At 39.2% G+C, this 14,551-nt stretch overlaps 1 protein-coding gene across 1 annotated transcript in view; it reads right to left on the minus strand.

Moving 5' to 3' along the window:
- The window catches only part of LOC103093201 (hemicentin-1-like), a 286,577-nt gene that overhangs the window by 140,280 nt on the left and 131,746 nt on the right, over nt 1-14,551 (minus strand). Inside the window, exons 9-10 of the mRNA XM_056826227.1 lie at nt 12,612-12,887; nt 11,573-11,824 (exon numbers count right to left, since the gene is read on the minus strand). Coding sequence (XP_056682205.1) covers nt 11,573-11,824; nt 12,612-12,887 — 528 coding nt within the window. The remainder of the gene's footprint in view (nt 1-11,572; nt 11,825-12,611; nt 12,888-14,551) is intronic.

Raw genomic sequence — 14,551 nt, forward strand, 5'->3', positions numbered from 1 at the left:
TAGCATTGCATTAAAAGACTGTCTCCAATTTCCCCTTTTTTAAATCAAACATCCCTCATTACTTCAACTGTTTTTCTTTCTATGGCAGTGGTACCAGTCATTGCCCCATTAAGGCCAATGCTTTTTTTGTGATTTGGACTTTTTGTACTCAAGGATAGGACCTGATATCAATCCCCAACAACACTGATCTTATCACCTTCCATCTACTGTACCAGTTTCCTGAGCTTCTTCTGCATCCTATCTGCTTCTACCTTCTCTATCCACCCAATTTTTTCTTTCTCTCTCTGTTCTTTCAAGTTTCAAAATTATGTTTTCTGCCTGTCTATAGAATCAGTAGAACAATAGCGGTCACCATTTACCAAGCTCTTTACAGATATTATTTAATTTGATCCAAGTCCCTCATAGGAACATTGAACAGAATGAGTTCAAGAACAGAAACTTCAGAAGATTTGTCTGAACTGATGCAGAAGGAAGTGAGTAGAACTCGAAGGTAATTTATACAATAATGTGTAAAGATTAAAATTTAGGAATATGGGGAGACTGAGGCATCTGAGGCAGGTAGAAATTAGTTTCTCTCTGCAAGGAGTATTATATTTTTAAAGGTTTATTGAAGATTAAGGATTAAAGAAAATACAGGATAAGAGACACTTCCTACAAAAAGCTACAGATTTCCTATGAAATCAGCTGCCTCACCTCAGAAATGGGATGGATTCACATATTTTTTGAGTGTAGGAATTAGATTCCCTTAATATATTAATATTGCAACCTATGTGCTAATGTACCAGATTCATGGGTATATTAGTTCTTGATCATTGTATTTAATTGATACTCTACTAATTCTGACCACTCTCCAAATCTACAGTCCAAAAGTCAGAAGAATTCCTGGGTTGGCTGCCACAGGGTCCTAGTTCCCACTTTGTCAGACCAGATTCCATACCAGGTCACATGCTTAATTAAACTTCTCTTTGAACTTGTGGTTTTTAGTTAAGCCAATGTTAAATCTTATGCCATTTCACATGATCATTAGTTACCTCCTGATTACCATTCCTTGATCCTCCAATAAAAGATTGAGGACATATGTAGTTCACTCTCTCTACCACCATCAGAGGAGCACACAGGTTGGATCCCTTGCTCTTTAAGCCTTGTCTCTGAGTCTTTCTTCCTTTATAATATTCCCTCTTTCTCTATTTCCCCTTCACCCATTTTCCCTCAGTTTCTAACTCTCCTCACGTGTCCACCCAATAATATATTAATTTATGTCTTCAGGCAGGGATAATCCATACTTGTCCCAAATATTATCTTTTTCATTATTTGGATGGAGGGAAGGGGGATAGAAAAATAGATTTTGGTTAATTGGAAAAAATTGAGAAAAAGCTCTTTTACATCGTAGGTGTCAAATACATAGCCTGCAACACTCTCAGGTGCAGTCTGAACCAGGTAATCAGGAAGGCAATTAGGAAATAGTTAACAAAAGAAAATACAGTAAAATACATAATTTAAATGTTAAATTAAACTGTGTGCTTTAGGCATCCTTATGTGAATATTTAGTCAAAGAAAAAGTCATCCCTCCTCTAAAGGATATGCTGTTGGTGTCTGACTTTCCCAAAGTCACTTCCCCATTTCACAATTCTATCTCTTCCCCCTGCTCTCCATTCAGAACATCCCCAGAGTCAGGGACAAGAAGTTGGGATACCCCTATGGTTTGTAACAATAAAGGTGCATGAAATAAAAGGAAACTAAAGTCAGAGATGATCTCTCTAAGGTCCTGCTGAACATTAATGTGATTATGGGAGTGGAGAATCTATCATCTGTACATAGAAGAGACAGAACAGTAAATTAATTGGGCAGCAGGGATTCTACTATGGACCCAGCCATGGGATGCTAAGAATCAGGTTTCATAGCAGACATGCTTCCATGTGACATTTTATGACACAAAGAGGAAAAATATAGGTGCAATGTGAATCTCTGTGTGTAAAAGGAGACAAAATTTACACTGTCCTTTCTATCTCCTGGATTTCCCTGCCAAAGGGGAGCAAGACCAGTCCCATTGCATGACCATAGCTTATACTCCAACCAAGGCTAGAAACATTTTCTGGCTCCACAGCCCCAAGGGAAATGGCCTAAAGGAAAGAGTATGGGTCAGTCATAGAAGCTACAATCCTAGAAGTTGGGAGACAAAGAAGATTGTATGTCACTGGGACCAAAGAGAATTATAATATCTCAATAGCATTGATGATGGTGACAACTCACATGCTTTTTGTACTGTGAATTTTAAAACTACTCCATCCTACTCGGGCTGTACTTTAGAAGATTTGATTTAGCTATTTCCCGATTTTTAACAATGGAGATACTTGGTCTAACATAATCAGGTCTTGGGAACTCTACATTGCTCTACCCTACTTAGTTTAACAAGGTCAGGAATGTCTGCACCCATACTCAAGGATTAAGTATCTAAGAAGATGACCTTCAACAGACATGTGCAAAAACAGCTGACAGACACCTGGGCTGTCCTAAATCAAGCTAAGCTATCATTGGTGCAGATGAGATGCAGGAAAGTGATATAAAACCATCTATATAGGGCACGTCACTTCCTCTCTTTGCTCTTTCCCCGGAGAGCCGACTCTGGCTGGCAGCTTGCTAAGCATTCTGACATCTTGGCATGGTGGCAGTTATTTGTCTGGGTTTTGGTGGTGAGTTTGCCCTTGAGCTGATTCATGTTCAGGCATCTTGGCTGAGCCCTCTTGGAGTTCAGGCTGATTCCTTCCTCCTTTACTCTCCAAACCCTTACCTTCCTAGGGCCTCTGGTCTTTCTCCTGGCACATGTTTTTCTGAAGTCAGGTGGGAGAAATTCTACAACCTTTCCTTCTTCCTTCTTCTTAACTTCTTTCCACTATATTAATTAAATCACCATAAATTTCCAGCTGACTTGGGTATTTTTAAATATATTTTTATATTTGGGATATCCATGGCGACCAAATAATTAATATAGTTTAGGTCACAAAGCTATAATTATCCTTTACAGTTTTGGCTGACCATGTCGGTTGTGACGAAATACCCTCAATCTTCTTAACTTTCCTAAACCTTTTCTCTACTGTGATTATGCCTAAGTTCAGCTTTTAATAGCTTATTTTGATCAGCTGTAGAGGTAAGTGAATTTGGATTTTTTTTGTTCCCTCTCTCCTTAAATTAGATAGAATATAGCTGTGTTTTTTTTTCCTTTTTTATTTTTTAATCCAAAGTGGCAAGCCTGGGAAAGCTGTTTAGCTATGGATCCCCTTTCCCTCAGGGAACAACTGCCTAGATTACTCTTAATTAGGAGTGAAGATAATCTAAAGAGTGTTTTGGCATTGCCCTGCTCCCCATCTGTTTTGTGAATCCCACTAGGAAAGTAATTACAAAACATATATGTATATATATATATATATATATATATATAAATGAATACTAGCTTCTTCAATATTTATATGGCATTTGAAGAATTAGGGACATCGAGGAATTCAGCATCCCTTCAATTTTTTATATTATTTGGTAATGTCATTTTTGTACTCCTCAGTACTGTGTTTAGAGATGCTAACATAAAAAATTATTTGAAGCTGAAATTCAGAAAAACATGCAAAATTCTGAAGCTAAAATATAAGAAATTATGCAAGTGTCTGAAGCTAAAATACAGAAAATTATAAAAAAAAAACATGCAAGAGAAAACACAGGAAGATATTTTTAAAAATTGAGGCTAAAATGCAGGAGAACATGAAACTCCAATTGGATAATCTAAAATGTTTCTTACAGGATCAATTAGCAAACATCCACCCCACCACAAACAGGTCTGGACATGACGACAGACCTGATTCTGAACCTCTAAATGAGGAAATTTCCTTCCCCGAAATAGAGATGGAAAACACCTTTCCTATAGCTCACTTAAGAGACTTGTTCTCTCATGGTCTGCAAATCTTGGCTGAACATTATCCCCAAGACCCTTCCCCTACAATCCCAGGTTCTCATGTTCCTCCTCCTACACAAAACCAAATTCCAGCCCAAAGGAAATCTCATCCTTCTAAAGAAACTCATCTTAGTCAAACTGACCCACAGGTACCAAATTCAATTAGAGGCCTGTTTCCTCTAAGAGAAGTACCTGAAATAGGATGGAATGGGGATGTGGTAACTTTAAGGCACAATATACCATTTACTCCCCAATAAATGAATGAATTTACATAAAATATCCCCACATATGAACAAAATCCCTTTCTAGTAACAAAAAAGATGACAGACATATTTTTTCAGTATAATCCATTTTACAAGGACATTGAAAACTTGCTACAGGCTTCTTTTAACTGAACATGAGAAAAATAAAACAATTGTTCATGTCAACAAAACCTGGGGGTACAATGCAGCACATTGGCCATCTCAGGATCCCAAATGGGACTATAACGAGTCTGAGGATCTTTTACAACTACACTGTTGTATAGAGGTCATCTTAACAGAAATGAGAGAGTATGCAGACAGTACAGATAAGTGGACAGAATTTGAAAAAAATTAAGAAAAAAAATAAGAAAAAAAAAGAAAAAACCCAGCTATATTCTATCTAAATTAAGGAGAGAGGAAACACCCTCCAGATTCATGGAGAGAATAATTGAGTTTGAGGTAGATACCTGGATTTTGACCTATCTAAAGAAAACTGCATAAGACAAGTTAGAAGGCACATTGTCAATAACTCTTGAAAAGTAATTAGGGATTATTTTAGAACACATTGCCCAAGATGGCCAGAGATGGAAATTGCGGAAAATAGCTCTATATATTTCAAAGGGAAACAAAGAAAAGGAGGAAGAAAATAATAATATCATGGAGGAAATAAGGAAAGAATTGAGATGTTTAAAAAATAAGAAGGCTAAAATGGAAAGTGGGCATGATACTCAACCAATGACAGGTGCCCCTCTCCAGGAATCTAATTATCAATCTGTTACCTGCCAATTCTATGAGAAGGGCCACAAAATGATAGAGTGTAGAAATTTACTCAAGATTATCAGAAGAAATAATGCAGTTTAAGAACAACTACGAAGTGAAAATTATAGAAATAACTATAATAATGATAATGGAAACCACAGCTTTAGGAATGATAACTATAGGAATAGATATTGGGAAAATGATAACTCAAATCATATGACTCCACAACAATATGAATTAAGTGGTGCTTGTCCAAACAATACTTGAAGTGCTTATGCCCCTCGGGAGTTGCCCTTTATGGGGGTACCCAGGGAACTTCCCAAATACTATGAAGGTATCCGGGGTGGTGGGGCTGGGGCACAGGAATCAGAGGATATAACCTTTGATTTTCCAGACCCTGATTCATGACCTACTACCCACTGTCCCTATTCACTGCCCCCCTATACTAATGAACCCCATGTTACCTTAAAGGTGGATAACACCTATTATGATTGTCTTTTAGACACTGGAGCTTCAAGGGATGTATTAAATAGTATACCTGATTTACATTGTTATTCTGTTGGCTCAGAGAATTAATGGGAGTGTCAGGAATACCCCAAAGGGTTAAAAAACATTCCCCTAGAATGGTGTCTATAGGACCCCTAGAGGTACAACATTCCTTCTTTTTGATGCCTGACTCCCCTTTAGATTTGCTGGGGAGGGACCTTCTATGCAAACTCAGAGCCACAATAACTTGCTCCCCAGATGGTTCCTTATCATTGGAAGTACCTGAGGAATCTTTAAATTTACTCCCTGTAATTCTCTCAGAGAGTCAGGAGGAGAAAGAGTATCCCACCTTTGTAATACCTGCAGATATACCAGAGTCTCTTTGGGCCACATCTTCTTCCGATGTAGGCTTACTTCAGTCAGGTATTCCTGTGCAGATAAAAACTAAATCTAGGCCACCTCCTTCCATTCTTCAGTATCCCCTCTCAAAAGAGGCAATTGAGGGTTTTACCCCAGTAATTAACTCATTAATTCATCAGGCAATAATAATCCCTTGTAAATCTGAATACAACACACCCCATCCTGCCCATTAAAAAACCAAAAAGGATGCCCAATGGCAAGCACCTCTATAGATTCCTACAGGATGTGAGGGTCTGTGAACAACCACATTATAAAGAGACACTCCAAAGTTTTTAACATACATATGATTTTTTTCTATTCCTAGCACAGCTACATCCTTTACCATAGTAGACTTGTGCTCAGCCTTCTTTTCCATACCCATACATGAGGACTCCAGGCATATCTTTGCCCTCACCTGGAATGGCTCTCAATATACCTGGAGTCATCTGCCATAGGGTTATGTGGAACACCCGAGTTTATTTGCACAAATTTTGAGCCAAGACACAGATAATATAACATTTAAAAATAGCAAATTAATCAAATACATAGATGATCTACTCTTGGCTTCAACAGACACAGAAGCATGTCAGGAAGATAGTAAACACCTTCTTTTGGAATTGCACAAAAGAGGACATGAGATCTCAAATGGTAAAGTTCAGTGGTGTCTCCCTAAAGTAGAATATTTGGGGTTCATCCTGACTGCGGGTGCCTGCTCAATTTCTCCCAAATGAATTGAGAGTATTCAAAATTTAAGCACTCCTACCACTAAGACACAGTTGAGAGCAATTTTAGGAGAAACAGGTTTTTGTAGACAATCAATTCCTCACGATGGGTAAATTACTAAACCCCTTATAGCACTAACAAGGGATGCAGTCCCTGAACCCCTCAAATTAGAGTGAGAAAACCTGTCAGCTCTATCAGAGCTAAAAGAGGTTATCCTGTCTTCCCCTGCTCTAGGCATCCCAAATTACAACAAGCCATTTACTTTGTATGTACATGAGTGAAGAGGGGTAGCTTCAGGTGTTTTCACTCAGACTTTGGGACCTTCTCAGTGCCCAATTTCTTATCATTCTGTCAAATTGGACCCAGTAGCATCAGGAGCACTACCATGTCTTAGAGGAGTAGCTGCTACAGCCTTACTAGTGACAAAAACTGTTGATCTAGTATTGGAATGCCCATTAACAACTATGTTCCCACATGAGGTAGAAACATTGTTGCTAAAGCATAGAACACAGGCATTCTTGGATCAGCGAATTTCAAGGTATGAAATAACTTTGTTAAATAGAAAAAAAAGTTATCTTGAAATGCTGTACAACTCTTAACCTTGCCACCTTGCTTCCAGATTTACCAAGTTCAGGAGAACCATTACACAGTTGTGAAACATTAGTGTCCATGGCAGAAAAGCCTCGAGATAATCTCTTGGATACTCCCTTAGACAACCCAGATCTGGTCTTATTTACTGATGGTTACTCTTTTATGATGGATGGCATATGCTATACTAGAGCTGCTGTAGTCACAGAATTTGCCACTGAGTGATCAGCTTCACTGCCCTCTAAAATTAGCGCTCAAGGGGCAGAACTCATAGCTCTGAAGCACCCTTGTATAATTGCCAAGGATAAAAAGGCAACAATTTATATGGATTCTAGCTATGCTTTTGGCATTTGTCACTCAGTTGGGATGCTATGGCTCCAGAGAGGATTTTTAACCTCAGCTGGAAATCTATAGCTAATGCAGAAATTATTAATGAAGTTCTTTCTGCTCTCCAGCTGCCTGAAGCTCTATCTGTAGTTCATTGCTCTGCCCATACAGGTGGCACTGACCTTGTCTCTAGGGGAAATGATTGAGCAGATGATGCGGCAAAGCTAGCCGTCATAGAAGGGCCTGAATTAATTTTAACATTAACAACCTCTGATGACTTAAGTTTATCACTTTCCTATAATGAAAAGGAATTGGAAAAATGGAAGAAAAATTTCAAAGCAAAACAGATTGAGTATTGGTGTCATCTGAAGGAAAAGCCCTGCTCCCTAGAAGTTTCTCTCACCAAATTTGCCAATCTATTCATAGAAATGGCCACTTTGTCACCCAGGGCATTGTGGACTCTGTTAAGAGAGTATGGATAATCCCTGGTATAACTACTATAGCCTCTAAAGTGTGTACAGCCTGCTCTACCTGCCAAGCATATAACCAACATGCATTTTGTTGCAAAGCCTTTGGTTGGCGTCCTCTGGCTTACACAGCTTTTGAGCACCTACAGATAGATTTCATAACAATAGTAAAGGCTGGACATTATAAATTTTGTCTAGTCATAGTAGATCACCTGACCAGATGGCCAGAAGCATTTCCTGCAACCTGAGACAGTGGTTTTTGTTGCTAAGGTGCTTTTAAAAGAAATTATTCCTCACTTTGGCCTGCCAGCACATATTGATTCAGATAGAGGATGTCATTTTATTGATTCTCTCCTAAATCAAATATATTCTTGCTTGGGAATAATCCCCAAATTCCATGTTCCATATCATCCCCAGAACTCAGGCCAAGTTGAAAGAATGAACAAAGAACTTAGGCCCATGATTAGCAAATTATGCACTTAAACACATTTAAATTGACTTGAAATTCTCCCTCTGGCCCTATTTTATCATAGAAGCAGGCCTAGAGGAGACGTACACATCTCATCATTTGAGATGCTTTTTGGACATCCACATATACAGGCTAAGCCTTTCTCCCCGGCATATACATCACTATTAGGGGGAGATACTACTATTGCTTCCTATATACAGGAATTACAGCACAAACTGCATGAACTCCATGAATCTAGAGCTGCAGTACAAGCCGGACCACTAGACTTTTCACTTCATGACCTGAACCTAGGAGACAAGGTTTATATTAAGAATTTCAAGCATACTGGAGCAATTCAGCCTTCCTGATAAGGGCCATTCCAAATATTGTTAACTATTCCAACATCTATAAAGATTGGAGAGAAGGCCTCTTAGATTCATTGTTCACATGTAGAGAAAGAATCTTCTGTTGAGACTGATTGACTGTATCCTATCACATGCATTGGAGATAATAATCCATTGACAAGTGGATACTGTTTTCAGGAACACATTGAATTCCTGATTTTCCCCCCTTATTTATATTATTGCTTTCCTTTTATTTTGATTATAATATTTGAATTTTTCCCCTTTTCTCATTTCTTGTACTTAAGGTACATACAATCAATATTAATTTTATTCTACAATAATATAAGTTTAATGCATATGTACATGTATACTTGCTATAATATTAATACATACCCAAACAGCTTTAGACTATGTGAACCTGCCACTTATTGATAATTGTTATGGGACTGTGATTAATGTTTGTGTCTGATTCTAGGAAACAGGATCAAAAAGGTGCACAGACTTAACCTGAATAGTGCCAAAAGAGCACACAGATCGAAAGAAAGAAAGAAAGAAAGAAAGAAAGAAAGAAAGAAAGAAAGAAAGAAAGAAAGAAAGAAAGAAAGAAAGAAAGAAACCAATCCAGATAGGATTGATGAACTTCTAATCCAATGCAAAGGACTTGAACCTAGTGTGAGACTCAAGCTTGACATATGTTAAGATAGGCCTTCCTTCTATCCACACTCTTTGTGAAAATACTTACTGATAAGTGCCAAAGTTTGACAATCATCGTGGCTCCCTCTATTCCTGATAATGAAGGAAAAATCAGATGAGGGAATGACACTTCCCTATCAAAATATAATTCTAGTTACTTTTCTTCTTATAGTATGGCAACTTCCTGTAGTCTTGGCTACAAATGGGTAAGTGAAATATTACTGCACTCTGTCCTACAGACTTGTGGGATAGAAATTACTTTAAATTATACCTATACAAGGGCCTATTATTTTTTCCTTTGTATTTTTGTTTTTTTTTTCAATTCTTTTAATATTTGACTCATATACCCCCATAACTCAACCATGTATCCTGTGTTGAAGTGGATGTTTTTTAACACCCACTTCATGGGGGATTGTATTTCAATAAAAATCCAAGATTTTGAAAATGTTTTTTTCAAGAAAAATCTTCAAGGAAGATGCTTGCTAACTCCTAAATCCAGAGAATAAACTTTTGCATAAAGATGCCAGAAAACCTACACTACATCATAAAGATCAAGAATGAACTTTGGGTGTTGTTGATTGAACTGAAGTTTGATTGAACATTCATTGTAAATGTACACTTTTATGCCAAAGGGACTGCCCCTAATTTAGTTTTTTTTTTTCAATGTGCCTAGCAAAACATTGGTTTTGCTTTCTCTCTTTTCTATTCCTCCCTAACTATTGTAATTTCCTCTTAGAAATTGAATATTGTATACATCTGTAGTTGAAAGCTCTTTAGGACTACAAGATGATTATGTTAAATGATCAATGGGGAGACTAGTCTCCCAAATGATCATCAGAGGGGATTGTGAATTTTAAAACTACTCCACCCTACTCAGACTGTACTTTAGAAGATTTGATTTAACTATTTCCTGATTTTTAACAATGGAGATATTTGGTCTAACAGAATCAGATCTTGGGAACTCTATATTGCTCCACCCTACTTAGTTTAACAAGGTCAGGAATGTCTGCACTCATACTCAAGGATTAAGTATCTAAGAAGATTGCCTTCAATAGACATGTGCAGAAACATCTGACGGACCCTTGGGCTGTCCTAAATCAAGCTAAGCTATCATTGGTGCAGATGAGATGCAGGAAAATGACATAAAATCATCTATATAGGGCATGTCACTTCCTCTCTTTGTTCTCTTTCCCTGGAGAGGCGACTCTGGCTGGCAGTGTGCTAAGCATTCTGACATCTTGGCATGGTGGCAGTTATTTGTCTGGGTTTTGGTGGTGAGTTTGCCCTTGAGCTGATTCATGTTCAGGCATCTTGGCTGAGCCCTCTTGGAGTTCAGGCTGATTCCTTCCTCCTTTACTCTCCAAACCCTTACCTTCCTAGAGTCTCTGGTCTTCCTCCTGGCACAAGCCAGGTGGAAGAATGGGAGAAATCCTACAACCTTTCCTTCTTTTTTCTTCCTCCTCCTCCTACTCCACCTTCTCCTCCTCCTCCTCCTCCTTTTTTAAACCTTTACCTTCTGTCTTGGAATCAATACTGTGCATTGGCTCCAAGGCAGAAGCGTGGAGAGGGCTAGGCAATGGGGTCAAGTGACTTGCCCAGGGTCACACAGCTGGGAAGTGTCTGAGAGACCTGATTTGAACCTAGGACATCCTTTCTCTAGGTCTGGCTCTCAATCCACTGAGTCACCCAGCTGCCCCCATTCTTCCTTCTTCTTAATTTCTTTCCACTATATTAATTAAATAACCATAAATTTCCAGCTCACTTTGGTATTTTAATATATTTTTATATTTGATATATCCATGGCAACCAAATAATTAATATAGTTTAGGTCACAACGCTAAAATTATCCTTTACAGTACCTGCCATGTAAAAAAGACTTTCTCCACATAGAATCCTTTTATACACAGAGCAAAAGATTATTCATTTTCCCAGATGAAGAAACTGAGGCTGTGAAAGGAGCAGGCACACTTACTACATAGATAGTAGACAGAAAAGGAAGGATTCTATGCTAGTTTTGTGATTCTGAGCTCAGGGCTCTTTCTACCACAACACATTGTGCCATGCGACCAGGAGGGCAGAATGTCACTTATCTCTATTTCTCTCATGCCAAGGAAAGAAAGTGCCAAACAAAAGGTTGGGGGCCCAATTCGGCTACTCACCATAGATTATAACATTCTTGGTTGCGGAGCGTGTCAAGCCAGTCAATGAGTTGGCTGCATTACAGGTATAAGTTCCAGAAAGAGTCATGGATGCAATAAATGAAAATGTGGCTGAGTTGCTGACTGGTTGTCCGTTGTGCAACCAAGTGAATTGGACTGGTGGATTAGAAACAGCAGAACAGCTCAAGGTAATATTTGCTCCAATAGGGTACTCATCTACTGAATGGGCAATCGTGGCAAAATCTGGGCCATCTGAAGGAAAGAGAAGTTTTACATATTGAGATTATGGAAGAAAGAAGGGGCATCTTCTAGTCTGTAACATATCACCAGGGACTACTGTGTCTCCCTGATCCTCCATTGAGCTGGGAAATTCACAACGTCCTCTACTTTTCAAGTTTGGATCTGTACTTAGAAGACCTTAGAGCAGAAGTTCCCAAACTATGGCCCACAGGCCACATGTGGTCCCTGAGCCCATGTATCTAGCCCCCACCTCATTTGCATAAGGGGTGCCTCTTTCCTTGGTGTTTAGTAAAAGGAGCACTGTATGTGGAGGTGCTGCAAAGCGAGGCATCACTCATTTACAATAATACGTCGAGTGACAAAATCCTTTGCATGGCTCCTTCAAGCCAGGTACCAAGCAAAGGATTATGTGACTGCACAATGGAAAACTTCAGCATGGTGATCAGTGATTTAGGAGAGGGGATTTCACACTGTGTATAATGCTGCCTGGTTAGGGATAGGGATTGGGTTAGGTTTTTATAGTCCGGCCCTCAACCAGTCTGAAGGACAGTGAAATGGCCCCCTGTGTAAAATGTTTGGGGACCTCTGCCTTGGGGCTTCCTCCAGTTCAGCACTATGACTGACCACCCTCCACCAGAAAGCATGACAAGGCCAATCTGGACTCGCTATAGATAAGGGTGTTGGGAACCTGAGAATTTTTAGATATAGCTTTCAGAGAAGTGACTGAATTAGTTTCACCTCTGGGAACTCACCACAAGGCTATAATCATGTACCATATAGGAAGAACAAATATACTCACAGGTAACATTCAGTGTGAATGGATCACTCCTATTTCTAAACAATGGGTTCTCAATTTCACACACATAGGGTCCTTTGTTTTCCCTTCTTGTAAGATTGCCGATAGTGAGTATCTTCTTATCCGGGGACAGCTGTATCCTGCTACCAGATGGGGCAAGTCCATTTATGAACCACCGGTAAGCGTGAATTTGACCTGTACCCTGGCATGTCAATGAGAAGTCCTTGGTCTCCACTGCAGTCCTGTTGGAGGTGAGAATGGTGGGTTTGGACAGTGGCGCTGTGCAGAAAATAGACAGAAAATGACTATGTTGGTTCTTTTTATTACCTTATAACCAAATAACTCATTTGGAAGTGGCCTGTCTAAGAACTTGGCAAGGCTGGAGGCGAGAGACCAAGAACCTGTGATTTCAATGGCAGACACCCCTTTCTCTGGTGCAGATCACAACTCATCCAGGCCTTAGGAAATGTTCATCTTCAGTTCCTGTGGCTGACAAAGGCATTCACATGGAGCTTAATCCCCTGGTGCTAAATCTTTCTGGGCTGAGGCAAGCTGATCCAGGGATGACAGACCCCTTCATCTAGAACCTGGGCTTGGATTTGAATCCTTTATAGCTTGGCAGAACCATGTGAAGATTAAATTTGTCTCTATTCTGATTATAACAATGAAAATACTTAACTCTCCCCTGAATGTGAAGATTAAATTGTAACCCCTGTCCATGTTTAGATTTTAATCACCAAAAGTGTATACAACTACTTAAAAGTAAAAGTTAAGTATGGAGATCTGCCCATTTTATATCTAATCACCAAAAGTGAAAATATCCCACTTAATAATGAAGTGTGAGGTCTGTGACCCATGTGTGCAATAGTGGGTGACAAATCAGAGCCAAATGACTGCCTCCTGGGCAGTCCTAGAGCAGGACTTCAACTGTGATTGGTAGATGTGGAATTAGGGGAACGTATAGGAAGTGACACAAGAGAAAATGTCTTTAAAGGAGCTGTTAGTTCCTGTGAAATTCAATTTTTCATTCATTGATGCGCTTACTGAACCTGTGACCCTGTTCCTGACTGGACTGACTTGTGGTAAGTGAAAAGCTGACTCTTAACTGCTGTTTTTTTCTCTGAAGAGAACAGCCTCAGGAAATACCTATCCTCTTGAGAAAGGCTCCCTGTATCCCCAGGGCCTTAGCTACAAGTGCCAAGGCCCCTCCAGCTAAGAACTAACTCTCCCTGCCCAGGGGCCAAGAACAAAATAATTTCTGTTTAGGCTAGATACCTTACCTTATCCTCTCTCTGATTTCTTACTTGACTCTTTCTATATTTTGTAAATAAATTGTAAATAAATCTCTTTGGAATTAATTAAATTCATGGTGATCAACCACACTCTTAAATAAAAAATTTAACCCTTTTTTATATAACCCCTATTTTCCCCTTATAACCATTAAGAGTTTATGTTTCCTTGGCCTGGAATTCAAAGAGCCAAGGTTACTTAACAACATGGCTTTTTGAGGATATTTGGGGAGCCTGGAGAGAATGGACTAGGGACAGGCCAGAGGGAGATTGTATTCAGAAAGGGGAACATTACTTTAACTCTGAAAAGGAAAAAAAAAAGGAAAGGCAGAGAGTGGGAATAGATCACTTAGTAGCAGAAGGAAGAGCCTCAGACTTGGAGTCAGGAGCGGCTTGGTTCAAGTTTAGAGATTTTGAACCCACAATAACATCTCTTGTGCCTAGGACTGTGTTTTTCTACCAAGAGGCAGTTAATACCCTTACAGAAGATTCTGGAATTCCCTACTTTAGGCTCATCTTTTCCTTAGGAGTTTCCTTCCCTGAAAGATAAGAATGAGAATGTTGAATGTGATCTTCTTCAAGCTCAGATATGGTTTTATGCTGGGAAGCTAAGCAAATGAGTACTAATTTTCCCTGAGCCTTCATGGCCCAAGG

The sequence above is a fragment of the Monodelphis domestica genome, chromosome 4 (assembly GCF_027887165.1).
Source record: "Monodelphis domestica isolate mMonDom1 chromosome 4, mMonDom1.pri, whole genome shotgun sequence".
Taxonomy (NCBI): Eukaryota; Metazoa; Chordata; class Mammalia; order Didelphimorphia; family Didelphidae; genus Monodelphis; species Monodelphis domestica.